The 27,345-nt window shown below is 42.7% G+C and overlaps 1 protein-coding gene across 1 annotated transcript in view; it reads left to right on the top strand.

Moving 5' to 3' along the window:
* Positions 1 to 7,439: 7,439 nt before the first annotated feature.
* Positions 7,440 to 27,345, top strand: part of PDE6B (phosphodiesterase 6B) — a 23,513-nt gene continuing 3,607 nt past the window's right edge. The window contains exons 1-19 of the mRNA XM_074931442.1: positions 7,440 to 8,252; positions 10,522 to 10,674; positions 11,011 to 11,100; positions 13,513 to 13,653; positions 14,733 to 14,807; positions 14,898 to 14,962; positions 16,001 to 16,067; positions 16,208 to 16,255; positions 16,437 to 16,586; positions 17,589 to 17,732; positions 18,286 to 18,351; positions 18,945 to 19,091; positions 20,673 to 20,780; positions 21,758 to 21,867; positions 22,839 to 22,926; positions 23,500 to 23,600; positions 24,989 to 25,096; positions 25,843 to 25,906; positions 26,658 to 26,732. Coding sequence (XP_074787543.1) covers positions 7,842 to 8,252; positions 10,522 to 10,674; positions 11,011 to 11,100; positions 13,513 to 13,653; positions 14,733 to 14,807; positions 14,898 to 14,962; positions 16,001 to 16,067; positions 16,208 to 16,255; positions 16,437 to 16,586; positions 17,589 to 17,732; positions 18,286 to 18,351; positions 18,945 to 19,091; positions 20,673 to 20,780; positions 21,758 to 21,867; positions 22,839 to 22,926; positions 23,500 to 23,600; positions 24,989 to 25,096; positions 25,843 to 25,906; positions 26,658 to 26,732 — 2,211 coding nt within the window. The 5' untranslated portion in view covers positions 7,440 to 7,841. The remainder of the gene's footprint in view (positions 8,253 to 10,521; positions 10,675 to 11,010; positions 11,101 to 13,512; positions 13,654 to 14,732; positions 14,808 to 14,897; positions 14,963 to 16,000; positions 16,068 to 16,207; positions 16,256 to 16,436; positions 16,587 to 17,588; positions 17,733 to 18,285; positions 18,352 to 18,944; positions 19,092 to 20,672; positions 20,781 to 21,757; positions 21,868 to 22,838; positions 22,927 to 23,499; positions 23,601 to 24,988; positions 25,097 to 25,842; positions 25,907 to 26,657; positions 26,733 to 27,345) is intronic.

Below are 27,345 nucleotides of genomic sequence, written 5' to 3'. Positions count from 1 at the left end.
CTCAGAAAACAACAGTCAGACTTGCCAAATCCCAAACTGACTTACGTGCTAGAGTGCTAGGGAAGGGCTGCCACCTTCAGAAACCTAGGACTCATCCTGGAGAACTGGGCAGTGCAAAGTTCAGCCACTTACACACTACCATTCCCCTCCAGTATAGCAGGTGCTTTTATACTTCCTCTAAACACTAAGCAATTATTAAAAAAAAATATATATATATATATATACTGTCATTAATTTTAAAAGTTTACAAGATTCTGCATTTAGGGAGAGAAATTTTTTTTCCAGAAATAAAATAAAATAATTAACTGAGAACTATCCTCATGTTAACCTGAAGAGGTACTTTCTGCCTGTGTCTTATCAGTTTATGGAGCTTGAAAGGATTTTGGCAAGCTAACCCAGCATGCCTATTGATTGTTCCTTACTCAGAACACACTACTATCTAAAGGAAAACTTCGTATTTATGTGTGTATCCATAAAACCACCTCCTTTCTATGAGAACTATTCAGATTCAAATCTCTGACTGTTTCCTGCAATTCATCAATGCAATACTTAAATTATTGTGCTAATTTCAAAGTAATTCTCTAAAAGAATTAGTAAGGGAAGAGCTGATGTTGCTGGTCATGGCAAGGTAGAGCCAACATTCTGGCCAAAATGCAAACAAAATTTTCTGAGGGGTGTCTAGGTACTGGTTTTGATTCTCAACCACATTGCTTACCTTTTGCAATTGAATTGCCAGCAGCAAATTTTCTTTTGTTCACAGCAGTGTATGGGATTTATACTTCATTATAAACATTTTATGATCCTGCTACAATTCAAATATCACCTATTTAGCCAGCAAGAAAACAGATCTCTAGCATAACCAGCTACCACTCAAGCTGCGTTTTCTGCAGACCTAAGTTTGTCACTAAGCCATGCTCCTGTGCTCCACCACTGTATTTCTGTGTAACAACCAGATTACACTAAAACAAGTATGCAGCTCAAGCTGTGTTCATGCACACGTCCCAGCTGACAGATGTACCCATTGCCACAATCCTCCACCTCAGCTGGGCTTCTGCCAGCCAGGGGCAGGACAGCACTTTGCCCAGTCAGGTTCCCAGTACCCATTTCTCCAGGCCCTGAGGTCCCTGTGCAGGGCCGCCCTGCCCTCTGCTTCACCCGTTTGGTGCCATCCCCAGACTTGCCCGAGTGCCCATCATCCTTCATCCAGCTCCAACTAACTGCCTTGCCCACAAGTGTCCACAGGGAGGCTGTGGCATTTTCCCACCATTGGTGGCTCTGCTAGGTGGGACTGCAGGCAGGAAATGGGGCCCTGGCAGCGCCTGCTGTGGGGGGCAACAGCCCAGGTGGCAGGGTCCTGCTATGGTGCCATCTGAAGGTCCCCAGCCAGTCGAAGAGGGGAAGGAAAGGCAAGGGGAGAATTCCAAGCAAGAGCTCTGAGGTTTTGCACAGTGGCCCTCCATATGGCAAGAGTCAATCCGTATGCAACTGAAGTTGCAGGCTGGACTTCATGCACAGAAGAAGATCCTGGCACGGGAGGGGCGAGGAACATGGCTCTGATCCTTGCTGGGCTCCCATGGCTCCAGGCCAGAAAGCTTATTCTTGGATACAAGCAGGTGGCATGAGAATATTACTTGGTAAATCAGATAATCTGCAATCTTCAGCATTCGGCATCCATCGGCAATGGATGAGTGGGCCAGAAAGGTTTGAGTGTAGCTGTCAATACAGCATCCTGTAAGGATAATGTCTAATCAAATTAGTCACTTGCAGCTCCCCTCCCCATGTTACCCAAAAAAGTAGATTGATGCCCAGCCTGCAATGAATCAATCTTAACACACTCAGCAGAGATACTATATTTATTCAGGTCTGGGTGCTTGGTGGGCTTTTCAAGCACACCAACAACACCTTTGCATGCTCATACAGAAAAATCAGAAGTTAGTACATTTCCATAACACACCTATTAGATACTGATTGGTTAGTGATTAGCATACGATTATAATATGGCTTACCTAATGCCTCTAATACTACGCATGCCTAGGACAAGGGTCTTAACCTGGGCAGGGGTTTCTCTGACCTGTGGGTGTGTTTTTTCTTATAGTATTATAAGGAAGGCAGTTCACTTTAAGGACACCCAAAAGTTGGTTTCATTGTCAAGTTAACTGATTGATTAATCACTTTGTCAAGTCGTCAGATAACTCATTCTCAACACAATTCTATACAGTCTCTTTATGGTCCAGGACATTCTAGTCATTTTCTAGGGTATGGAGATCAAAGCCTATTCTTTTTAAATTTCACTGTCTCACCTGACCAGTCTTATGATTATCCCCAGATGTGCAGTAGCTATTGCTACTAGCATAATCATTAACCATGAAATTTATTAAATATGAAGTATACTATATCACCCACAGACTCTTGGTTAGGAGGAAAACATTGCTCCCATGAAGGAGGGACAAAAGCATCTTCAGACCTAACATTCCCAAAGCTTGTCATCACCCTTTCTGCTTTGCACGTAGTATCTGCACCCTCTGTTTTGGACACAGTCCAATAAATGGCTTTAACAGTACTTCTCTTGGGCAGTACGTTTTGTACCGTGTCAGCTGGATGATTTCACTTCACAATTGGACTTTCTAGTAGTGTCCATCCTAGGACTGGGGAAAGACTATGATACGAGTTGTTGGGAGGGGAGGAATTTTATTCCCAGAGACTCTAGCTCATTTTCCCATCCACCAGCCAAGCCTTCGGGGCAGTTTAAGTATTTGAGGTTTCCATATGAAACACTGTTTAGAGGACAGCACCAACACCCAACAAGGCAGAGGTCTTATGCCAACTCTGCAATTCAGTTTTAAAGCTATTAAAACCAAATGTGTGCAACCACACGTGCTCAGATATTATTATGCTGTATGACAACCTAGTGCAAGTTTCCTAAAATAGCAGCCTCATCCTCCTCCAAAATCCTCCATTGTCTGCCTAAGTCCAATCAAACAGCATTATCCTGTTGCAAGCTTAGAGTGTATCTACCTTAGTTATCATTGGTATGCTAGCAATGGCTTTCATAGTGCCACCTAAGTTTCCCTGAAGGCGTAGGGAACACCTGCAGCCTTTGCAGCACACTTTAAATCATGGGTACATTGGCCTACTACCTTTCTTCAAAGGGGTTGCTCTGGCACTGCTGGGTCCCTTTGCCCAGATGATTTAGATTTCCACCTGGCATTCCTACGTGGTTTCAATTGCGCTGCAGTTACACAGCCCTGGCTTGGCTTAACTGATATCGCTTCAGTTTCTCCACTTCTGCAGCTATAACCTTCAGTAGTTTAGGTCCTTTGGTCTTTCCCCTTGTTAAGAGGAAATCTTCTTTTTAAGTTTCAAATCCTGCATACAGAGAAATGAACTGAGCTTGGATCATTAATATTTTGACTCTGGAGTGTCAGTGTTGAGCACTGCTTGTTTTCCTTACAGAAGTTTCAAAACAAAAACATTTATCTTGAACTGAACATTTCACTCAAAACAAAGTGCAATTATCTGAGAGGTTTGAATCCAAAAAAGTGCCAGCTTCAATTTAATACAAATAGTCCACCCATCTGCAATTTTTCAGCTCCCAAATCACAACTCAAAACCACATACAATCATTTGCATACCCCTTAATACAGCAACCAAGCCTGTTGATGTCAGCTTATACATAAAGGCTGAAGTCATACAGCCTGGAAAACACCATGTTACCAAGTCCAAATGACCTCTGTTCAGACATAGGGCATATCCAACTGTATAGCTCTGTGCTGTGCTATCCATTTCATACATAGCCTGATTCCTGGGTGTTGAAATAATTCTGGGAAGTGGCTATGAGCTCCCAGGAGACCTTCTCTTCTTCCACAAATTGAACCTGGCACAAGTAAAGTCCATTAGATCAGAAAAACTGATGGGCCATGGTATGCTAGAACATAAAGGGAGCTCCACTTCAGACCTTCTTCAAAGTCCAGGTGATAGGAAATTTCATTCCTTTGGGATATCAGAATCCAAAATGTTTTAGTCCCCTGGCAAGTTTTTAAATAGGTTTTACTTTACCCAGTCCTTTTTCCTCCCCATCATTGTGGGATGAAACAAGGCTTGTACTTTACAGCACATTGGAAGGGCCCAGGTTGATACTGGGTTGGAGGCCTTGGAAGGCAGAAGGGTGCCTCTGACTTTCATCATGCATTAATCGTCAGTAAAATTACTCCCATCTGGCAGGTTTACACTGTTGCAAATGAAGTTTCTCCTGGTGTCCAAGCAATAGTTTCCTCACAGACCTGTTTCCTGAAAGGCTATGGACTGTGAGAGCCTGGTCCCACAGAAAAATGTGCTTCCCTCCAGCTATAAGAAGTTGTTTGTCCATACCACTTCCAGCAGGCTGGTGTCATTACATATGCATCACTTCTGACAAGAGGAGTTAGCTGGGAAAAAAGATGTTGCCTCAGTTTCTAGGGGTATCATCTAAGATAAGGTAAGAGCCATCTCTTCTCACTGCTGTGCAAGTCCTTTCAGTGCAGCTTGAAATCTCCTGTCCTACAGGACTACAGAAAAGATTGTTCCATTTTTCTTAACAGTAGCCTTTTATACAGCTGAGGACTGGTTTCTTTAGAAAAGCTATGACTTCAAGGAGACATAACAAACCTCAGTCTCCTCAGAGGTCACATTTTCTAACTGTTTTCTAGTCACACAACTGTTTAGTACAATTTAACATAATCTGTTATACAATAGAAGGTTCATTCTAACACATATACACCTCCTTCTGCCTGGTAGTGATACAAGTTTGGCTTGTGATAAGCCCAGATAGTGACTCATCCCCATGAAATCATCATGTGACTGTTCTCCACATGAGTAGGGCTTTCCACACACCCTTGGTGAGTTCTAGTCCTCCTGTACAGAACTGTCTGCAATTTAGTTTTAAGACGGTGCTCAATCACATTTACAGACACCTGACTGCAGCTCATACACTGGTTTAATGTGCATTTTTCCACCCATCAGTGGAAATACTGAGATGGTCCTCGTGTAAGACGTGGTGAATCCTGCTCAAGAAGTTCATACATTTCATTAGTGAGCTACTAACAATGACTCTTCATCTTCCAAATAGAATTGCCACCACTTTTTAGCTATTTCATCTAAGCCCTCATTTTAAGAGAGAATATCTTCTGTGTCATTTCCTCATGAGCCAAGAGCTATGACAGTTGTTACTTTCCTTCTGTCCACAGACTTCTTACTCTGGCATAGAGGAAATCATACCAGGATGACAGTTTGCTCTTGACAAAACCACACTGGCTGTTACCTATCTCCTCTAGTTATTTACAGAGACACAGTTCCTGTGTTTTCTTAGAAGTTAAAGTGGTCTGTTGTGGAATTCTCCAGTTCTTCCCTTTTCCTCTTCTGCTGAAAGAATCATCACATCTATCTTCTCCCAGAATTTCAGAACCTCAGAAGATCCTCTGTTAACCGTCAGAAAAAGGCATTAAGAGCTTAGAGACTACTTCACACAACCCTCTAAGCACTTAAGTCCTTCAACACTTTCCTTGATATTCCTACTCTTCCCAATATGATAGCAGAAAATGCTTGTTGCCCTTTGTGTTCCTAATTTAATCTCAGTTTGAACCTTGACCTTTCTTACTCTCCATTTTTACTTATCCATGGTATTTTTATACTCATCTTCAATAATTTTGCCATTCTTATACACTTCATGTCTGGTTTTCTCTTGCTTAAATTTAACAAGAGCACATAATTTACAAAATGGTCTGGTTTTTCCAGTTTCAAACTCTTATTCCATGGTCTCACTCACCTAAACTGTCTCCCTCCTTCAAGTTCGCAGCTAGTTCTTTCCCTTGTCTCCAGTCAAAACCGAAGAAAATTTCCTCCTGCTCTTTCTGACATCCTTTGTACCCAGGAAACTGCTGCAACATGCAAGACCTTGCTGAACAGCCTGCAACCTGAAGCTTTACCATCCCTACAGATGTCAGACAATTAAAATTCCCCACTGCCACCAAGTACTGTGCTTGGGACAGTCCTGCTTGTTGCTCATGAAAAGGCTTTGTCCACCCCCGTTCTGGAGACCTGGAGCAGACCCCCACTATGCTAGTGCTGAGCAGGTCCTTGTCACTCCATTGGAACATGGACTTTGGAGGCAGTGTACACAACCCTGACGCACATCACCTCTTCCAAGCCTCCTTAAGCAATTTTAATATCCTGACTACAAGAAAGACCAGAGTAAGTGTCTGCCATGCTAGCATGAAGGCATTTAAGGCACTCAACCAGTTGACCCAACAATTTTCCTACTGCATCTCCAGTGACCTTGGGAACTAAAAGAGGCAATAGGAGAAAATAGAATTATAAGTAATAAATTTGTAGGTCCTTGTCTGTGTTTCCAGTGGTTTACCTGCAATCTTCTGAAAGGATTTATCTCAACTCCCTTCCCCTATACTCCCATGCCTCTGCATGTGGGTGTTCACATCCTATTTTGTGAGTGGACATGAATGGATTAGCAGCTATATGCTCGGACCTCCCTGCTGATGGGAGCGAAGGCCCTCCCATACTGTCCCCCTCCTTACCTCCAGACCCACCTGCATAAGCATTTCTAACACTGCCACCACAGGTCCTTCTCTTGTCACCCTCCTCACAGGCACCCACATTCACTTGGGCTGTTTGGCACCACTCCTGGCAGTACTGCCAGTGTTCACAGGGATGGACAGCCTGGACCTTTTCTCCTTCAGCAGGGGAACCTTGGCTATCTTCCAGCAATGTGGTGGATAGGACGTCTCCCTGTTCCCCACTGAGAAAAGCTGTTGTGCATTGTTTAATTCCCCTGAGGAGTAGTAGCCTCTGTGGCCTCCCAGCATGGCACTGACCCTCATTTGTTGTTTGCACACTATGATGGGTTCATTGATATGAAACCACTTCTGTCCCTCACAGCCATTAATTCCAACCCTTTCTCCACTGAGACTAACGAGTGAAATTTTTCTACCTTCCTAGGTGGTGGGGGTTTTTTTTTGTCTACAGGGCTTCCCATGATTCCTCACAGTGTTTCAACCCAGCCACCCCAACCTGAAGGTCTCCAGATTCCTTCTAAAGAGATACCACTAAAAGGCATGTTTTCCTGTCCTGATTCTTACTAGCAAGAAGAAAAGGCCACAGATGTTGCAAACTCAGTTCAAAGCCTGGACTAAAGCATTCAGGACTGGTGCTCCCGTTTGAGAACAGCCCTCACACAGCAGCAGATAACCATGCTGATGTAGAGGGAGCTCTGAAAAAAAGTAGCTTTACCTCACTATTTTTTTTCTGACCACTGTGCACTTTTGTGAAGAATGCACCTCCTACTACTGCCGGGAGCTGGGAGAGCAGAAATAATAAGATGCTCACCTTGTTAGCCAAGGATTAGGCCCAAGCAGTATATATTTAATTAGACTTTAAAGAGCTTATTTCAATGTTAGGAGATGCAGTTCTTCCCTGTTGCTGCTGCTTCAATACAACTGTTTCAGTAAGTGTTGTGCTTATCAAGAGAAAGGAGAGTGTTTTCAGATATTGTGAGTACTCAGTTTTTGTTTGCATTTAGATTAAGAAGAAGAAAGTTGACCCAAAGCTCTCGTAGAGGTCATCTAATCTGTTTGGTTGAGAAGATCTGTCCTCCCACAGACTCACCTTCGGCACTATAAAGGAATACCTCTTCCTGATGACAAGCTCTCTTTGCAGCGTTACCTCACCCTTGGTCATTCGAGAAGCAACACCTTCTGTTACAAAAATTTAGGAACTACATCAGAAATTAGAGCGCTGTTTGCAGAGATCACATCTTTGGACCACTAATTACCACAAGACCAAGGGCATTCACAATGAGCATTAGTGAAGGCGACGTGGAGAAGTTTCTTGATGGTAACCCAGCTTTTGCCAAGCAGTACTTTGAGAAGAAAATAAGAACAGAAACCAGGGATGACAATGAGTGTGACATCCTTTTTGAGTTGATCCAAGATATGCAAGAAAGCATTAACATGGAGAAAGTTGTTTTCAAGACCTTGAGAAGAATCAGGTCCCTTATTCATGCTGACCGCTGTAGTCTTTTCATGTATAGGCAGAGAAATGGCACGCCCGAACTGGCAACAAGGCTTTTCAACATCCAAGAGGGAAGCACCCTGGAGGAATGCCTGGTCTCCCCAGATTGTGAGATTGTCTACCCGTTGGACATAGGCATTGTGGGCTATGTTGCACAAACCAAGAAAACCATGAACATCAAGGATGTCAGTGAGGTAGGTTTACCATTTATTCATTCACTCGGTAGAAGAAAGGCTCACATGCTTACTAGTACAAAGGGGTGAAGAGGTAGCAGGGCACCTCGGTGCTTACACTTGCAGTGAAATAGCTGTGTAATGGAAACCAAACACCAGTAGCAAGTCTGTAAATTGGTTCCAATTTCATTTATGAGTGAGGTGAAGTTAAGCACTTTAATTACACTAGGCGTTAATGCCTGCAAACCAATGCACTGCCTGTCTAATTAAAAAATAAATAAAATTGAATCTAGTCCAGCGGAGTGAGGTACAGTCTGTACTGAACGCACATGGAATTTTCCACACACATTTATATTCCATGAGTAATTGGAAAAGAGAGAGAAATCCTTTAGAGTGAGTCTAGAAAGGGTTTTCCACCACAAATTATTTGAAAATGTTGTCTGATGAAGCCTGGGCCAAGGGTCTTTAGAGGCATTTTTATCAACCAGAGGGAGTGGACCTCAGAGCAGGTAGGTTAACTGCAACCTGTGTACAGGTGATCTTCATCAGAAGCTGCAAGAGATAAACTTTGACCAACAAACTCCTTCAGCAAACACTGCACACTGCAATACCAGGAGGAATCCAAGGAAATTTAATGTTTTATTTTTATGCCTTTATGACAATATTTACCCCCATACTCCTGGGTTGAATCACATAAACCTAAATGGTAACAATAACAATCCGCTTTTTCTAATCATAGGTATAAAACTAAAATCCATGTGACCCAAATATGGCATTTGGGATTACTCCATCTATTATTTGCTAGTCATAAAGAGACCATCTGTTTATCTATCCATTTGTTGCACAATATGAGCATATCCAAATATTTCAGGAAAAACTTCCTTGTCCTCCACAGAACATACTGAGACATTGATTTGGTTTTGCAACCATTTTTTGGGGGGGAGGAAAAAAAGCATAAGAATGTGACTTAAAATTTTGAAAGATCCCTGGCTTTAGACATTTCTCCAAGAAGATGGAAGGATTTCAGTGCTGTGAGCTAAGTGCTGCATTCCAACTCTAGTGGGTTCAGGCATTGCCATAAGGCAATTCCTTTGAAGGAGACCCAGAAACTAAATGCTTGGTCTACCCTAATTGGCAGGGGAGGCCAGCTCTTAGGGAGGTATGAGGAGAAGGTGCATTAGGGAGTGATTATTCTTTCTGGTGCAGCCTTCTTAATATGATCAGAACTGTGGGGCTTTTTCTAACCCAGTTAGAAGGACTTATAGCTTACATACAAGTTATTCAGCTGAGCAGGGAGAAAATCTTGGGTCAGCAAGATCATTTCTGCACTCCCTGTTGGTAGGTGATGTTGGTGTCAGTAAGACCCTATACAGGCAAGGTGATGGACTGTCTGCCTTCCCCACACTACCTTTTGTCTGCTTTGTTTTCTTTTAGGGTGGAGGGACAGTAACATTCACATAAGAAACAACTGGACATGTTACTTGTGTGCTGCCCTTATAGCATGACCTAGCACTGTTCTAGTGGTTTGAATGGCAATTCCTTTATGGGAGACTCCCTGGACAGCTCAGTCCATAGCAATGCTATCTGCACATTGCTCCTGGGGAAAAAGGGGGTGTGTTGTTCTCAGGGGCAGGGGGACGGTGTCAGGAGCCACAGACAGCTGGTGCCAGCTGCATCCTCCATTGGGATACCTTCCCAACCATCTACCATCCCATGCACAAAGGCCCAGTAACATGTAAGGGAATGCCTGGGAGAACATTTTCAAGAGAAACAAGAGGTAGATGGCTTCATGGAGGCTGCAAGCTGAGAGCAGCTTCAGGATCCAGGTAAAAGCAGAAGAAAAATGAGGGTGAGTGGACTTCCCAATGACTGTACTAGACAACACTGGTTTATAAACTGTGGCTACACAGTGCTGTGTGGTAACTGACTGTACCCACTTCGCAGAGTTAACAAGAAGTGGGAGGAAAGGATTGGAGGAGGTACTATGAAGGGTGTCAGTAACCTGAGAATGACGAGTGGAGACCCTCTTTGTTCTGACAGAGTTTGACACTGTGATTAAGTGAGATCTTTGCAAAAAGTGAAGAAGTGCATGTGTTGAAGTCAGAAGCCACAGCCAGTTCTCTTGATACTAGCTTTTATCACCTGTATGTTGTCCAATTTCCTGTCAATTCACTTCTCTTGCTCTATAATTTTAAAGCAAAACATTCTTTAGACAGCTTACTTGTGCTTTAATTTGGTTTTAAGACTACAATGTGGAAAATGCTTAATTTGTAAATTCTCTGTTGAACAGTGTGCCCAGTTCAGTCCATTTGTTGATGAGCTCACCGACTACACTACAAAAAACATCCTTGCAACACCCATCTTGAATGGCAAAGATTTAGTTGCTGTCATTGTGGCTCTTAATAAGACGAATGGCTCACACTTCACCAGCTCTGATGAAACAGTAAGTGGTCAGTAGCTCAGTTTCTGTCAAGCAGTTGTCACTTTTGCCATGTAACAGAGATTCTTCAACACTAGGGATGTCTGTTTTAGTGGAGCTTCACTGGTGCGAATTTCCCTTCAGGAGACTCACAGTCTAACAGAAGAGGATTATTATGAGGATGCTTATCTCAGAAATCTTTCAGGGAAGTTACAGTGGGATAAGCCTCATCTCACACCAGTGCAAAGCAAAGCATTTATCCAGGGGAATTACCATGACGTTGCTAAAGGGCTGTTATGAAAGCTGATATACACGAGGCTGCTTAATGCATTTGACTCAGTCCATTGTCTCTCTTTTCAGCTCTTTCTGAAGTACCTGAATTTTGCCTCCTTGAACTTGAAAATTTACCACTTGAGTTATCTTCACAATTGCGAGACTAGAAGGGGACAGGTAAGGGTGAAAATGCAGACTGGGCTCTATCTCAAAATCAAAAGGGTGCATTCTTCTAATTTCAAAGGTGTAGCTGATCTGCTTCAGAGATTTGTGTCTGAAGAGCAGAAAGAAAAAAGATGCCCTCATCTGCTTTTGGATACTGCTCCTTCCCCAGAGTCCTTTGTTAATGTCTCTTTCTGCTGCAGTTGTCAAAACTGCAAGAGCTGACACAGTGGCAGGACTGAGCTATTTTGTTGAACTGAGTCTATGAAGCACTCTTGGAGCATTTAACCACTTCAGCCAGCAACACCAAGAGATTTCCTGGAACAATTAAGAGTGTGATATTTTTTCCTTATCTGCTTATTAAATATTGCTATTGAATTTCTTTGTAGTGCCAGTAAAATGATTCTCATATTCCTGTTCTATTGCCTCCCTCAGTAGAAATTATCATAGATGAGGATTTTACAGTATTCTGAATTAAAAAATTTCAGCCACCATTCTTTTCCATGACATGGGTTATGAAAGGGCTGTTATATTTATTGGAAGGGATGTGAATCCATACAATCACTTCCTACAGCAGACAAGTGGTTGTCATTAAAGAGAGTATGCAATTGTGTCTATATTTCATGGCAGCCATGCTCTTGCCTCCAGTGAGGGTTCCTGTAGGGGATAAACACCTGTTTCAGCAAAATATATGCAAAACGAAAGTTTAGAAGCTTTGGGGCATCACTTATACTACTGATTCATTATCTCACGTGCTTTGTCTACTTTTTTTCAGAAATAAAAAACATGAACAATGGCCAGTTGATATAGCCATCTAGTAATGCTGAGTAATTCAACTAAAGTAGAACTAGTGAAGGTTTATTCCTGTTGAGGGCTTAGCAGTAGGACTGGGGGAGGTAAGGAAGGGTCTAGAAGACCAAGAGGTGGAAGGCACCACCCACAGGGTGCTCTGGTCTGGGGCTGAACCCAGGAGTCCTGTGTTCATATATCACTCCTTCATCAGCAGGTCCCACAGAAAGGGAGGAAAGCTAGAATGAGGTGCAAAACACACTACTAGTTCTAATAATTCTGTTGGCAGGCCTTTGGCCATCTAGATATAAAGGTCTGTGCAAGAGTTCATGTGGTTGTGTTCGACTTAAAAGTACCAGAGTACAGAGTGAGCAAATGACATTTTCAAAGGTGGTCTAGGATTTTAATACTACAAATCCCTACTGCAAAGACTGAGGGATATTGTAAGTAAAATGGCTTGTGTGAAGACAGTTCAAACTGCTTGTGATCAGATACTGTGTAAGAGTCTTCTAAGAAGACCATATAACATATCTTGCTCAACTTCTTTACATCATTCCATGAACTGGGCATTCTTCAGGTGTTTCTTTCAGACCTTCTCACTGGGCTTGTGGCTTTCAGCACTACATATCGCATGCTGTAAAATGCCAAAAATAAACCACTGCTCATGTTCCTCTAATGGCTTCTATGACAACACCGCTATCCTACCTGATGTATGCTCAGAGGCCAGTGACATTGACCATCTCAGACCATCAGTGTGGCAGAGTCATCCCAATTTATGGATTACAGAGACTGATGTAGCTCAGAGTTGTCAAAAATGTCTAATAGTGTCCAGTGAAGAGGTGAGACCCATTTATCCTGGCTGTGGCCATGTAACAGTATTTCTTGTTCAAAGCACAGGTCCAGTAAGCTTCAGGTAGCTGCTCTCAGTGCTTCTGAAGCACTGCTCCTCATGTCTTCTGGGCTCTGAAAGCAAAGCACACACATTCGGATGCAGGGACACATGCAATAGCTGAGCTAGGCAGTTGCATAGATGACTTCTTTACCATTTCAGAGAAAGTTAACTTCTCTGTTAGGCCCACAAAGACCCTCCTTGTGCCACCAGAAATACTTGCCTAATTCAATGCATAAACTCCATTTTTACAAATGAAAAAGCGTAATAACAACATCTTCCTTAAGGGTACCTCTGCGGGGCACAGGATGGGGAAAATGATCATGATGTGCTGATGTGCACACAAAGCAGCTGTGCAAAGGCTTTGAGGAAATTTGGATATTTCTGACTCCAGCCTTTGAAACACTTCTGGTGTTAACTGTTTTTTGGATGCAAGATTTTACTTATGGGTATAAAATGTAAGTGGGGCTGTCTATTTATCTGACAGTAGTAATTTTTCATGCTATATTTGTAAGAATGAATTTTTACGTAGCACTCCATGATGACTTAAGTGTTCCTCAGAGTGCATCTTTCCCTAGTAATTCCCAGTGTAAATAAGCAATGCTTTTACATTTTGCAGTATAGGTTGCCATTGCACTTTGCAGGAACTGTAGTATAAAACCCCAACTGTTTCCTTGTTACTCCAAATATATCTGGGAAGTCCAAGTCTCAAGGAGAGGCTATGCTTACCCTTGGATTTTATCCTGCAGGTGCTGTTGTGGTCAGCTAATAAGGTTTTTGAGGAACTGACAGACATCGAGAGGCAGTTCCACAAGGCTTTTTACACGGTGAGAGCATACTTGAACTGCGACCGGTACTCAGTAGGTCTTCTGGACATGACAAAGCAGAAGGTGAGTGTTCACATGTGCGTTGTACATATTTCTGCATTGCTACTATCTACTAGAAGGTGATGTGTGGAGATAAGTTTTACTGGGGCAGCCAAAGTGCAAGAAAGTTTTGAGTCATTATTCCTGCTTTGGTTGGCATTTTGTTATTCCATTGTGTGAATGAAAAGTCTGGGATAAAGAAAAGAGTGGGAAATGAAAGAACTTATCACTGGAATGGGGCTGCTGAAGGAGCCAGAGACTGGGAAGACGAAGGAAGGGCAAACATGTTTGACCATGGCAATCCTGGTTAAAGCCTGCAACATAAGTACAGCCTCACAAAGTTTGTGGCTATCAGAAGTAAGTGAGATACCCGTGGAAACCCCCAGCAACAAACCTTCCTCAAAGACTCATCCATGTGCTCATTATCCAGGCTTTTAGGTGAAATTTGACTTCATGAAAATAAGCTGACAGATGCTAAGTTACTTCTGCAGCTCTGATTTGGTCTGATTATTTGCACCTTTGGGAAGCTTTATGTGGGAGTTACACAACAGTCTTGTCACAGGAGCCCTACTTTATTCCATGGTCAGGCTGACTGAGGCTACTATGAACTTTGATCTCTACCACTTTGCCAGAGCCTTTATAACACACTGTCTTGCGGAGAGGTATATTAAAAGACCATCAGTGTGCTAAAGGCATTATGATCAGCATTACAGTATAGCCCCAAAAAAATTTTTAAAAAATTTCTTTCACTTTGGCAAGATAACTAGTACTAGACTAGATCGGCCCTATGGTCACACTCTGGAAAATGAAGAACACATAAAATATTCACATAGCCATTTGCTCTGTGAGTACAACCTGTGCTGTTCACTGAATGAAGCAACATCCTGTACATAGTCAGTATATGACTATATACAGCCATACAATGCACCTTATACTTTCTGATTTAGATATACCATTCTGCTGCCTAGTATTGAACTATTCTTGTTATTTCATGCCCCGTTTACACAGTACCAAAACCAACATAACAGAGCAGTGATTACTTCGAGGTTCAAGGCAGAAAGCACTTTTCTATTCTAAAAATACTTCTTTCATTTTAAAACCAGGAATTTTTTGACCTCTGGCCAGTCCTGCTGGGAGAAGTTGCCCCCTACTCAGGCCCTCGCACCCCAGATGGCAGGGTACGTGAGAATCTTATTTCTTAAACTCTCTCTTGTTTGGCTGGATTGCTTCACCACTAATTTTAACAGCACTCTTCTTTTTATTTGTAGGAAATCGTCTTTTACAAGGTCATTGATTATATATTACATGGAAAAGAAGACATTAAAGTCATCCCGTAAGTGCCCAGTTTCTGTATGCTAGGTACTGACACAGAGTGTATCTAAAACCAGGGTTCTGCATGATTTAAAGACATTCATGAGAAGATATGCAAAAGACTAAGAGAGCCAGAATGTAAGTTGGTACTTCAACTCACATTTTTGTGGGACAAAGATTTCCTCCAGGACACTGGGATTCTGGCTTACAAGTCAGGCTCCAAAAGCCACTGCAACCAATAATTTTTTTCAAAAGTAGGCTGCCTGAAGTTTTGCCACTCTCCTTGCCAGGTTAAGACTCCTCCTCGGTGCCTTCCCTGTATCAGGGGTGAGATTATCCAGATTGTTCTTCTGTTGAAGCACCTGCTGTTCCAGTCCTGCCCCTCACCCCTCTGATACTCTCTCATGATACCTTCCATGGTCACTCCTGCTCCCTGCCTGTCTTCCAGCTTCCTTTTTTCTCTCTTATCCTCCAGTCATTGATCCCATCTCAAGGCTACCTCTGGCCTTTCTTCCTCTCTTGACACCACACTGGCACTCCCTCTTTCTGAAAACCACACTCTTTTCTTGACACTAAATTTTTCAGAGGAGCCTTGGGCACCTTGGACAAATCTGTCATAACAGGAGTTTCACCCATTTCTGGTCACACCACTTTGCATTGGTGTAAGTGCTGCAAGAAAGGTCCCCATTGATTAGGTGCAACAGTGTTCAAAATTTCAGGCTGGCAGACACTCTTAGTGAGGATCTTTCTTTTATCTTTCTCTGTGCTGAAGGTCTGAAACATGGCCCCCACTCCTAGGAACACCTTTTTCTTAAGTCTCTGCAGACTATGCTATATTATGAGTTATTCTGTATTGAATCCTTGAAGGAAAAGTGTTTGCTTATGTGAAACATTTTTGCTTGCACACATGGGTCCTTTAAACGTAACAGCACTATTTAGTAACTGAGGGTGAAATGTGTAAACCTGGATTGTGCAATCAGTTGGATACATTTCAGCTCCATGATCATTCTTCAGTAAAAGTATATCCTTTATTTCTCTTATGCCTTTTTCTTTCATTCAGAAATCCTACCCCGGATCACTGGGCACTAGCTACTGGACTGCCAACCTACGTGGCTGAAAGTGGATTTGTAAGTACTTAGGATTCATCAAGGCTTTCTGAGATGATGTCATACTAACCCTGCTTTCTCATCAATTCAATTTTTTGTTTTGGTATTTAAACTTCTCATTGTCCATATTGTAAAACTTTTTCTTTTGTGTGATCCCCTAGATTTGCAACATTATGAATGCTGCTGCAGATGAGATGTTTAAGTTTCAGGTACTGTGAAAACTTCCAGTCCCATCAAGGATTCTACTTTGTTTGCAGACATGTAATTTAGAATCAATATTAGGCATATAAATATTTCTTTAGCCTGTAGTTTTGATGTAAAATGGGAGTGCTGATGTATTTAGAAAACACATTAAGTACATGGTGTCTTTCTGCTTGCTATTGCTTCAAGGAAGGTCCTCTAGATGACTCAGGATGGATTATCAAAAATGTTCTCTCCATGCCAATAGTTAACAAAAAGGAAGAAATTGTTGGCGTCGTTACATTTTATAACAGAAAAGATGGGAAACCATTTGATGAACAGGACGAGACCCTCATGGAGGTATAGTTCCTTGCTGCGGCTTAAAGTAGTTCATACGGCTGAGAGAGGTTATTATTGCTCATTGTACACCTGTAAAGCATCACCCAGTGTTCTGCAGCTAAGTTTCTTTGTTGCAAATAGAGGTGTTATGCATCAGCTTCAAAGTTTTGAAAGGAACTATATTTAATACTGGGTTCTTTCAGTCTTGGAAACCCAGCGGCATTCTCATAATTCTCTTTCAGCATTCTTGGATTGGACACTAGCCATGAACAGCTACTATGTACTGACATGACCATTTTGACCTGTGTTCACACACATGAGAGCTGGCTCACACTGGCTGGTCAACTCCCTTGAGAAATTACACAAAAATTGTGTGGCTAAGATACAAAGGGTGGCCAGCTATTGAATCTACCAAGAGAAGCTGTAGTTAAAGACCTTGCTACTCAGAAATGCTCCTATACTAGATTCAATCAAGTATAGGCATTCAGCTCTTGGCATCTGTTATCAATCAGTATGTTGCCTGAAATAGACTTTTCTTAGCAAATAAAAAGACTGCGGGAAAAAAAAAAATCAGTTTGAATTGGCCACTGGGCAGCAAACAAGTTGAAAGCAAACACAGGGTGTGAGTAAACATATGTGAAAGGTGATGAGACCTCCTTGCTCTCCCTTTGATACAAGGGTTCCTGACATACTGTCACCATTGTGACACCAGCCTTTGCATAGGCATGGAGACACTTGCAACAACACAGAAATAGCTTGCTGTAAGCTGAACTGGACAGAGGGTCCTCAAACCTTCACAGCATGGATGCTCTGGAGATCTAAGCAGATTCAACAGCTGGAGAGCTGCTCTGTTAAGGAGCAAGTAGCAGCTGGGAGCAAACACAGTGCTGCTCATTGCTAGACTTGTGGCCAAAGTGGAGTTTGTGTTTCTCTAAAAATGTGTCATGAAGTGTTATATTTCTGTGTCTTTGAGGAACAGATGTTTTGGTTATTTCACCATTTCCTTCTTTTTCCCTCACCAAGTCCTTGACACAGTTCCTAGGCTGGTCTGTACTCAACACAGACACATATGATAAGATGAACAAGCTGGAGAACCGGAAGGACATTGCTCAGGATATGGTGCTCTACCATGTGAAATGTGACAAGGATGAAATCCAGGAAATTCTGGTAATGCCTCACGATGTGCAGCACACTCCCAAGTGTACTGGCCTGGCCTGTGACTTACAGCACAGACACAGGTCTCTCATCCCACGGAAATGCTTCAAGCACCTGGGGCCTCCATTACTGCATAGCAGTGGAGCAAGTCTCTGTTTTGACTGTGTGGTCTGCCCTCCACCTCAGCATGCTATCATACTGTGTACTTTTTAATTTCCTCAGCAAAGCAAGTGTGCTCATGGAGGTGCTACTCAAGGCATGGCTGTAGGGGTGGAAGAGGATCTGATTTATTCTCCAAAACCTCCTTAGTGCAGAGAATGTGGACTTAGAGGACCCAGTTGGATCACTGGCTCTAGGGGGACATTTGCAAGTGGGGAAAACAAAAATTGAGGAGAGGGAGAACATTTTTACGAGGAAGAATGTGTTGAAAGACCAGAAATAGAAGTAAGGTCCAGTAAGAAAACACAATTTGCATGTGACAGCTGCCCTAGGTTGCCCTAAAGCTGCACAGTGCAAAGTCCAGTGCAGTTCAGCCATCAGTTTAACACATCCATGTTCTTTGCAGCCAACACGAGAAAAGCTGGGAAAGGAGCCAAGTGAATGTGAGGAAGAGGAGCTAGCAAGCATCCTGGTAAGAGCATTGTACCACAGGAATGGACAGCCCTGGCAAACAAATATTGCCTGGGTGGAAGCAGGGAAGAGGTTCCAGTGTTGACACACTGGTACACGTTGACTGGGCACCTGGTGAAGGGTGAAGGCAAAGCATATCCTGCCCTCCTCTGCCATATGAGTTTGAGGTTATTATTATCAGGTGGCAGCAAACACCTTCCCCAGCTTCCAGCGACTGCCTGTTCCCTGCCACTTTATCTCCAGCTTGACTTGCCATGCATTTTTTTCTCCAGAGTAAATATGGAGGCCTGTAAGTCTTCCCCTTTAAGACCTGTCAAGTTTGGAGTCTCTAAACTATGCCAAATCAACAAGAAAAATGCTTAACATAAACCAAGAAATGTTTCTTGCCCTTGACCAAAAATGCCCTCCCTGTTCCCCCACTAATGGGGTTATCACGAAAAGCTGCATTTCAGTCTATCTGTATGTTATATTCTAAAATGAACAGTTGCCAGCAGTATTAGACGCTTCAATTTTTATTAAGCAAAACCCATTCCAGGTATTTCTAGGGATGGCATAAGTAACACACAGTAACAAACCATTCCACTTCTCTTACAGAAAGAACAACTCCCGGGGCCCACCAAATTCGAAATCTATGAGTTCAGGTTCTCCGATTTTGACTGCACCGAGCTAGAGCTGGTGAAGTGTGGCATACAGATGTACTACGAGCTCGGCGTGGTGAAAAAGTTCCAGATCCCACAGGAGGTAGGAGCTGGTAATATCCAGGGACTCCCATCTTGGATGTCCAGCAGACTCACCAAGTGGCTGAGGTCTCCGTGTATGCCATGCACAGCCCATGAAGCAGCCAGAGGTCTGGGTTCATGGGGGCTTGAGGAGACAGAGGCATGCATCCTGAGCCCCCTCATCCCACTGAGGGCAGAGAACCCCCTCTCAAAGACCCTGGTTGCTACATGCGGGTTTGGAGCATGAAGCTGGCCTCTACTGCTCTGCACTGCCTGCTACAGGTATGAGTTTGCTACCGGATCTATCTAAATGGGGGCCACGCCATGCAAAAATATTGCTTGTACTTGCTGTGTCATGCCACTCACAGCCACAGTGTAAAAGCACAGTTTCCAGGCACAACACGGGGCAGTGCATACTTGTGTGCATGTTTCGCTGCTTACAGTATGTTCCTTACAGGTTTCAGCCAATGTAGGCTGAAACCCACACTGGTAGGGCCCTCTGCTTTTCTTTCCTGTACAAACACGGATGTGCCTTCATTTGGTGCAGCTGGTACCAACTTCCTGACTGTTTGCAACAGGATTGGTGTGATCCTATGGGAACAAGGACCCCATAGCCCGTGATGCGCAAGTTCACGGCTTTTGCCACAGTTCAAGACCCTGTAGGACTTGTGAAACTGGAATTTCAGCAGCTCTGCCACTTCCCAAGGGATTTCTGAGCACATCATGTGAGGTTTATTTCCATCTAGTGGGATCTGGGGGTAACTGCAGGAAGGGTTTTCACCCTGGAAAGGCAGTCCCTGGGAAGTAGAAGAGAAGTGGAGGGCTCTGAATGGGAATTACTTCTGTGCTTCTTGCTTATAGTACATCAGTGTCAAAAAATACTCAACATGCTTACTCTGGATCAACTAATCCCAGATGTGAAAAGCAGTCATACTTTGTTGCTACTCTGGGCAGTTGAGATTTTTTAAAACGAATACTCATCCATTAATTATTTGTTCTCTAATGAGAAAACCTATATAGCTACCAAGAGGAAGTATACATGGAGAAGTAGAATGCAGAAGGAAAAAAGAGTTTGTTGTTTAATGCCCTATACTGTAATTATTTAGGTGATATAAACACCACCCATCTCTACATCTATGGAGCCATATCTCTTGAAGAGAGATATAAGTAAATCACAAGACATGGGAGGGACAAATCTTACAAGTGGCAACATAGAGAAACACAGAAATTCAATAAATTCATAAACAGTAGGATGAAATCTCTTTTCCTATGCACATTGCTGTTTCTTGTTTGCCCCACAGGCATTTCTGTGATTTTATTTTTCTTTATTAAAAAATTATATATATATATATATATATATATATATATATATATAAGAAAGCACAGAGCTGTATTTTAGTGTCCCCTTTAGCTCTCCACTAGGCTTTACTCTAACAACACCATCAGCAAAGCCTGATGACATTACAGCTTCTAATTCCTTTCTGGGGCCACCTTTGTAGAGCTGGTCTGAAACTCATCCATTAATTCTGATGGTGGTCTTTACTGCAAGACAACACGCAGCAGCTTCATCACACAAACTAATATCCTCTTTCCCAATTTTCAGGTTCTGGTAAGGTTTGTGTACTCCGTCAGCAAAGGCTACCGGAAGATAACTTATCACAACTGGCGCCATGGCTTCAACGTTGCGCAGACCATGTTCACACTCCTGATGGTAAGGCAACACCACCCCAGTTAATGCTGTGGCAAGGTTTTATTTACAGGAGATCTTCTGTTGCACCCTGGATCTCTATGCAGGGCTCCCTTTGAATCTTGGTGTAGGATAAGAGTTTGTCACTCCTAACACAGGTCCTGCTAAAGGAGGTCTCCATTTGCCTTAAACGACAGTCTGCATTACACTTAAAGTCGCTGTCCAGTAAATGGAGTGCTTTAATTCTCATAGGTGCAGACTTGTCTGGTGTTGAATAGCCTCTAGATTAAATCCTTCTGCAGGGAGAGAGAGGAGAGACACTACAGGATTTCCTTTTCTCCGATAGTTTCTGACAGAGAAAGGGAAGAGCCAGGCTGGATTTAGCTGACTGGGATGGAGACAACCTTATGCTTTCCATTTCCAGGCAGGACAGGCACAGGTGTAAGTCTATCCCTAGTGTGAATATGGCAAGCACAATTTCTCAAAGGCTTTCAGGGCAACAGATGCCTCAACAACAAAAATAGGTGTCAGACTGCTGCTCCACACCAGGGATAGACCAGCACCAGGACCCAGGGCAGAAGGTATGGCCCACACAGCTGGCAGCAGAATTACACCTACCACCCTGGACAATCCTCTGTGCAATTCAGCTTGGATACCTCGTTACCCAGAAAGATGCAGAGCCCCTCTGCGAAGTATTTTGTGTCCAGTGACTGAAGGGGTGCTTATGAAGACCTGAGTGCCCCCAGGGCACAAGGCTGCTGTAGGAGCAGGTAGCCAACATCACAGGTGGACATCAAGCACATATGCACGACACACATACCTACCTGAGTCTGAAACGTTTTGTTTCCAGCTGCTTCTCCATTTTAACACAACTGTATTGTGTGTTCCATTTAGCTTCACAAGTATTTCAATGAGGAGATTCCCAGCACAGAGCAGCCACAACTCAGTACCTTTTCCTGTAAGAGATACTAACAGATAACCTGCAAATTCTCACCCTCTAGACTGGCAAACTGAAGCGTTACTACACAGACCTTGAAGCCCTTGCAATGGTAACTGCTGCTCTGTGCCACGATATTGACCACAGGGGAACCAACAACCTTTATCAAATGAAGTAAGCACTTTTCTAGCATTTCAAACCATTTCCTGTTGCTCACCCATGGAGTGGGATCAGGCTGTGGTAACACCAAACTCCAGTGCAGCTCTGTTTTATACACAGGGGTAACAACCTTCTTTTGTAAATAACCTTGCTTTGCAGCTTCCTACAGCACTCGTGCTTCTGCTTTGGCCACTGGGAAAACTGAAATTTTGCAGTGCTCTCTGGGGCTTTCTTTATCTCCTTTGGTTAAAGCAACACTCTACATTACCATTACAGGTACAGGAACAAGTGCAGCACAGGTATTTAGTAGCCTGAGCATCATAGGAGACACAGGGTGCCACCAGCAGCATCCTGGACATAAGAAGCCTACTTTTTGCTGGAAGGTATCTATGGAGAAAGCTCCATGGTACTGCTCTCATCACCTGCAGAAACAAAACACCCACGAGGGTGCCGCTCCCCGTAGGTAGTTACTAGCTATAGAAAAACTGTTGCATGATTTCATTGACCAGTCAAGCATCAGTTTCTCACTTAAAATAGTGTTAGGTCGCAGCTCTTCTGTAATGCTTGCTGGCTATACTTGCTGGTTTGTGGAGCTTTGGAAAAATGTAAGTAAAGCTAGCTGGTGTTTTGGGTACAAGAGGGTTTTGCTTTTCAGCTAAGAAAGTGTTCAACAACTTCTGTTTTTTCTGTTCCCATTACTAGATACCAGCATGTAGTTATTCAGAAATTAAACAAGCTTAGTATGCTTAGTAATAACAGTCCAGTCATAAACAATATTTTGGGTGAAATTTGTAGTGGGCAGACTGTTTCATACAGTGTCCAAATAGTTTTAAGGAGTGTCACAGAAGTCTTTTACTAGACTGAAATCATCAGCTATTAAAAATATTGCTCTTAAGCCTTGTGTGTGTGACAAAATTAAATATAATTCAGGATACTTATTTTTAAGTGCTACACTAACATCTTTAATTTTTTCTTTATGCAACCAGATCTCAAAATCCTTTAGCTAAACTTCATGGATCCTCAATTTTAGAGAGACATCACTTGGAATTTGGAAAATTCTTGCTCTCTGAAGAGGTTGGTAATGAACTGGCATGTAATGACATGAATAATTTACTTTCAGGGAAGGTTTTTGGCAACAACAGAGATGCCACAAGACCTTTCTCTGGTATGGATGTCTGAGGAACTGCAGCTGTTTCACTCCCCAAGTACTCTATGCTGACTTAGGACCAATACACATAGGCTTGCTAAATGCGTCACTTGGTTTCTTCAGAAGCCATATCATTATCCCCACAGAAATATGTTAAATACAGGATTGTCCTCCTGGATCGCCTCTGGCAGGGCCAAGCCTGACACACTCTCCCAGCTGACTTTTCCTTTCAGGTAAATTCTCACTGGGGACAAGAGACAGGGTTTGGGCACATGCTACGTAAGAAGCTTCAGGACACTGACCCTGTTCAATTAACAAAAGGGGAGTCTAGGCATTAACATATGGTGAATGGGGCTCACAGTCCTTACACCTTAGGGGAGCGAGCTGAAGCTATTAAAAAAAAAAAAAAAAAAGAGAGAACATTTGAGAAAGGGAGATGGCCAGGAACTCGCAACAACACGGTGCTTGGATTCTGTAGCTCCCTTTGCTTTGCTTTTCAGTCGCTGAATATATGTCAGAACCTCAACCGCAGACAGCATGAACATATGATTCACCTGATGGAAATTGCTATTATAGCAACAGACCTGGCACTCTACTTCAAGTAAGTCGGTCGCCTACACTGTGTGTGAAGGGCAGAAGGAAGCTGGTATTTTACAAAGGCAAAACTTGATGTTTTGCTCTGAGACACAACCCCCCCACCCCCCCCATGCAGCAATCCTTTTCACAGATACTGGCTCTGGGAGGCTGCCTTTTAAACTGACATCAGAGCTGGTGGGGAGAACTCAAATTGTTCAAAAGAATTTTGACATTTACTCATTAGATCACATACGTGACTTTTTAACTCTCTATTTCTAACAAGGCAGTGCTGCATCATCCCCTAACAGAAAGGAATGTTTTACCTAGAACTTCAGCACTAAAAATACTCAGAAATGGTGAATGCACTAGACAGGACTACATTAACTTCTCTGGGAGAGCAGTTCAATCCAAATAGCAAGTGGTCCATTGTAGGTGAATATCCAGTTCATAATCTCTTTCACACCCCAAAGCCAAAAATGCCAAACATCTTCAAGCAGCATGTGCTGACATTCTGGAACATAAAGCTGGAATTCAACAACATATGGCTTCCTAATTAGCAAGGAATCTTCAAAATGTGCTTTCAAAATATGAAGCCAAGACCAGAGACTGCTTCTGTGTTTTGCACTGAAGAACGATAATGCAAAATATTAACAGTTCATAAAAAAGGAATGTGAGGGACGGTGCAATACTCAGTCCTCTTACTCTGGAGGTAGGGTGCCTGTATGGGAGCAAGTATCACGGCTTCCTTACCAGGTCAGAACAAGATGGTCTTTGCCCTCCTTGGTCCATGGTCTTCAAAAAAAGGCTTGTTGAGATCAGATCCAGGCAAAATGATACAGAGAGAACACATGCACAAGTTTCTTTGTGGATCTGACCTAAATGTCTTCTCTGCTAGCATCAAAACATCAGATTTTTCCAGATTTCATGCCACTCAAAACATGGGTTTGGTGTGTATAAACTCCTCCCCAGAATTTGCTACATATATTTAGATATATAAATAAGCTTAACAGGGTCAGACTAAGTAAATAATGTGAAGTAGCTTTACAAATACTCCAGCCAGCTCAAAGTTTCTGCAGTTTGCTTAACATTCAGGGAAAAGCCTTCTTTTGCTGCCAACAAAGGTGGAAGCATTTGTCAGCCAACATAACTTTCAGTAGCTCACACTTTCAAGTTCCTGCTCACGTCTCACCACTATACTTATTTTTAAGGCATTTACAATAGTTACCCCTACTTAAGAGAAGCGGCTGATGGTGCTTGGTTTTGTTGGGGGCTTCCCTGAGGACCTAAATGCCAGGACAGCAACTACTGGAAACCCTTCTGAAAGGGTTATCAATACCAGAATTGGCCACCTGCTTTAACACATTTATTTCCTTGAAGTTTTATCTTTTTTTTTTTTTTTTTTTTCCCTCAAAGAAAGAGAACAATGTTTCAAAAGATTGTTGATGAGTCCAAGACATATGATAGCGTGACTGCCTGGACTGAATATCTGTCTCTGGAGATAACAAAGAAAGAGGTTGTCATGTAAGTAATTGGCTCTGGAAAGGTTAGGGTTGTGGTCACCTGGTGAAAGCTCTAGAACATGCCTTGCACTGCACTTAATGCAAAACCAGCACGTGATACATTACTGTCCACTCAAATCTGATCTTCTGGAAAAGCAGGGAAAAAACAGGGAAAAAAGCTTAAAGTGTTTTTTCATCCAGATAAGTGACTGGTTTTGGGGTGCCCTTCTGGTCATACACTCCTAATGAGATGCAGGATCCCTTCTGGTGATATACTCCTACCAGACCACCCTGTAGACCACAAGCAGGGGCAGGCTGCAATTACAGACCTACAGGAATCCATTAGTTGTTCTTCCCAGTAGCCACCAATCTGAGCTCCACAATGCTGTTCTGACTGGACAGACACTTCATAGGACACTCTTCAATGACAGTGAAGTGCACCCACAACCTCATTGCAGTCTGCACTGCTACACCTCCATGAGGGAGCCAAAGCTCTTACTCCAAAGTTAAGAAGTTCATCCCAGCAATGACTAAAGCAGCAAACATCCTAGTGTCGGAAGCAAGCAGTTCCCCAGTATAAACCCATTTTAATCAAGAGAGCAATCCTTGATGAGTGTCCCAGTCAGTGCCAAGGCTGTTGCTTTCTTTACCTATTACTTCAGCAGGGTCTGGGGGTAACTGGCACAGTACTGGGGCATGAACATCCTGAGCCTGCAAGATGTAGGGTGGAGTCTGTAGAGAAGAACCTAATTTCTTTCTTGTTTTTAGGGCCATGATGATGACCGCCTGTGATTTGTCAGCAATCACAAAGCCTTGGGAAGTCCAGAGTAAGGTCAGGCGCTTGATAAATTGTTAGATTTCTCTAGCTTGTGCTTCAAAGTAATAAAGTTTCCTAAGCTACCTAGAAGCTGAATCAAAGTGTCCTGCCAAAACTACCAAAAGAACTTTAGAATAACTATGGTTCTGATGGATAAACCAATCTTTAAGATTGTAGTTGTGAATTCTGTAGAAAACTCATGTTTACAGAAAAAGAAAATAAAAGTAAAAAACCCAGGTATTTAGCTTCTTGGGTTACAGTGGGGTTTTTCGCATGTAACATATGGGTTGGGGTTTTTTTCTACAGCAATATCTGCTGTTTGCTCTGTTTGATTTCCTTTAGGAGTTCCTTCCTGAAATGTACTTGAGCATTTGCTAAGTAAGAAACATTAACATTTAAAGGAGGATGAAAGAAATAAAACCTACCTTACTGTTCAGCATGGAGAAAGAACTGAGAAAATTGTAACAGGCAGCCACAACTGTGACCAAGAGACAAATCCATGAGGGGGTCACACTGGAAATGGTTTTTAATAGATGAGCAATGCACTAATGAGCTCCAGTGCAATAGGGTTATTGAGCTATCAGTGCACATGTGCAATCCCATTGCCACTGCTGCCTTTCCCAGGAGAAAGGCTGGGGCTGGGTTTGGACATGAAGCGACAGAGGGGCTAGAAGTGAGATGTGCTTCATGCTGGATTTCTAAAGTGCATCATGTTATAATGCTGAAGTCAGTGCTAACTTTTCTTTTTCCCTCCTTGGCAATGTAGGTAGCTCTCCTGGTAGCAGCTGAGTTCTGGGAGCAAGGAGACTTAGAAATAAGTGTCCTTCAGCAACAGCCTATTGTAAGTACCATACGAGAGTCAGACGGTTCAGAGTCTCAGCAGAGACTTACTACAAGCAATGCTGCTCTCAGAGCTCTGTGAGTCTTCCTGAAATCACCATGACTACCAAAATCCATCAGAAAAGTGGGTACTCAGCTAGGGAAGACCCTCTGTGATAGAGCCTCTTGTCCAGCTCTCCATGTAGTTACATGGGTACCACTGGCTCTGAATTAGCAAGGACTGAGTGTTTCCCTGGAGGCTTTGTGCTGGTCTCTTGCAGAAAAAACAAACAAACAACAAACAAACAAAACCCAAAAACCATACATCATAGAGGAAAGCAGGAAAGCAGAGTTTCTAATAAAGAGAAAAAATATAGAAACAAACCTCATTGAGTCCAGAAATTATTTCTGGAATAAATGGAAGTGTGTGAAAGAAATGTTTCTTAACATATTTTTTCTGCTGTAAGAACATGCTTAAATTTGGCATTGAAAGAGCCAAGAGTCATTTCTTGATGTGACCTCCACCTGTGTGGTTTGGATTTTCTTTAAGTAGACTTTCATATACACACTCTACCCACAGAGGCATCACAAATGATACAGTAAGAAACAAGGTCTTATAAAAACGTAATTTCATG

This window comes from Athene noctua, chromosome Z, assembly GCF_965140245.1.
Source record: "Athene noctua chromosome Z, bAthNoc1.hap1.1, whole genome shotgun sequence".
NCBI lineage: Eukaryota > Metazoa > Chordata > Aves > Strigiformes > Strigidae > Athene > Athene noctua.
The sequence above is the reverse complement of the archived record's forward strand: the minus strand, read 5'-3'. Positions and strand labels throughout refer to the sequence as shown.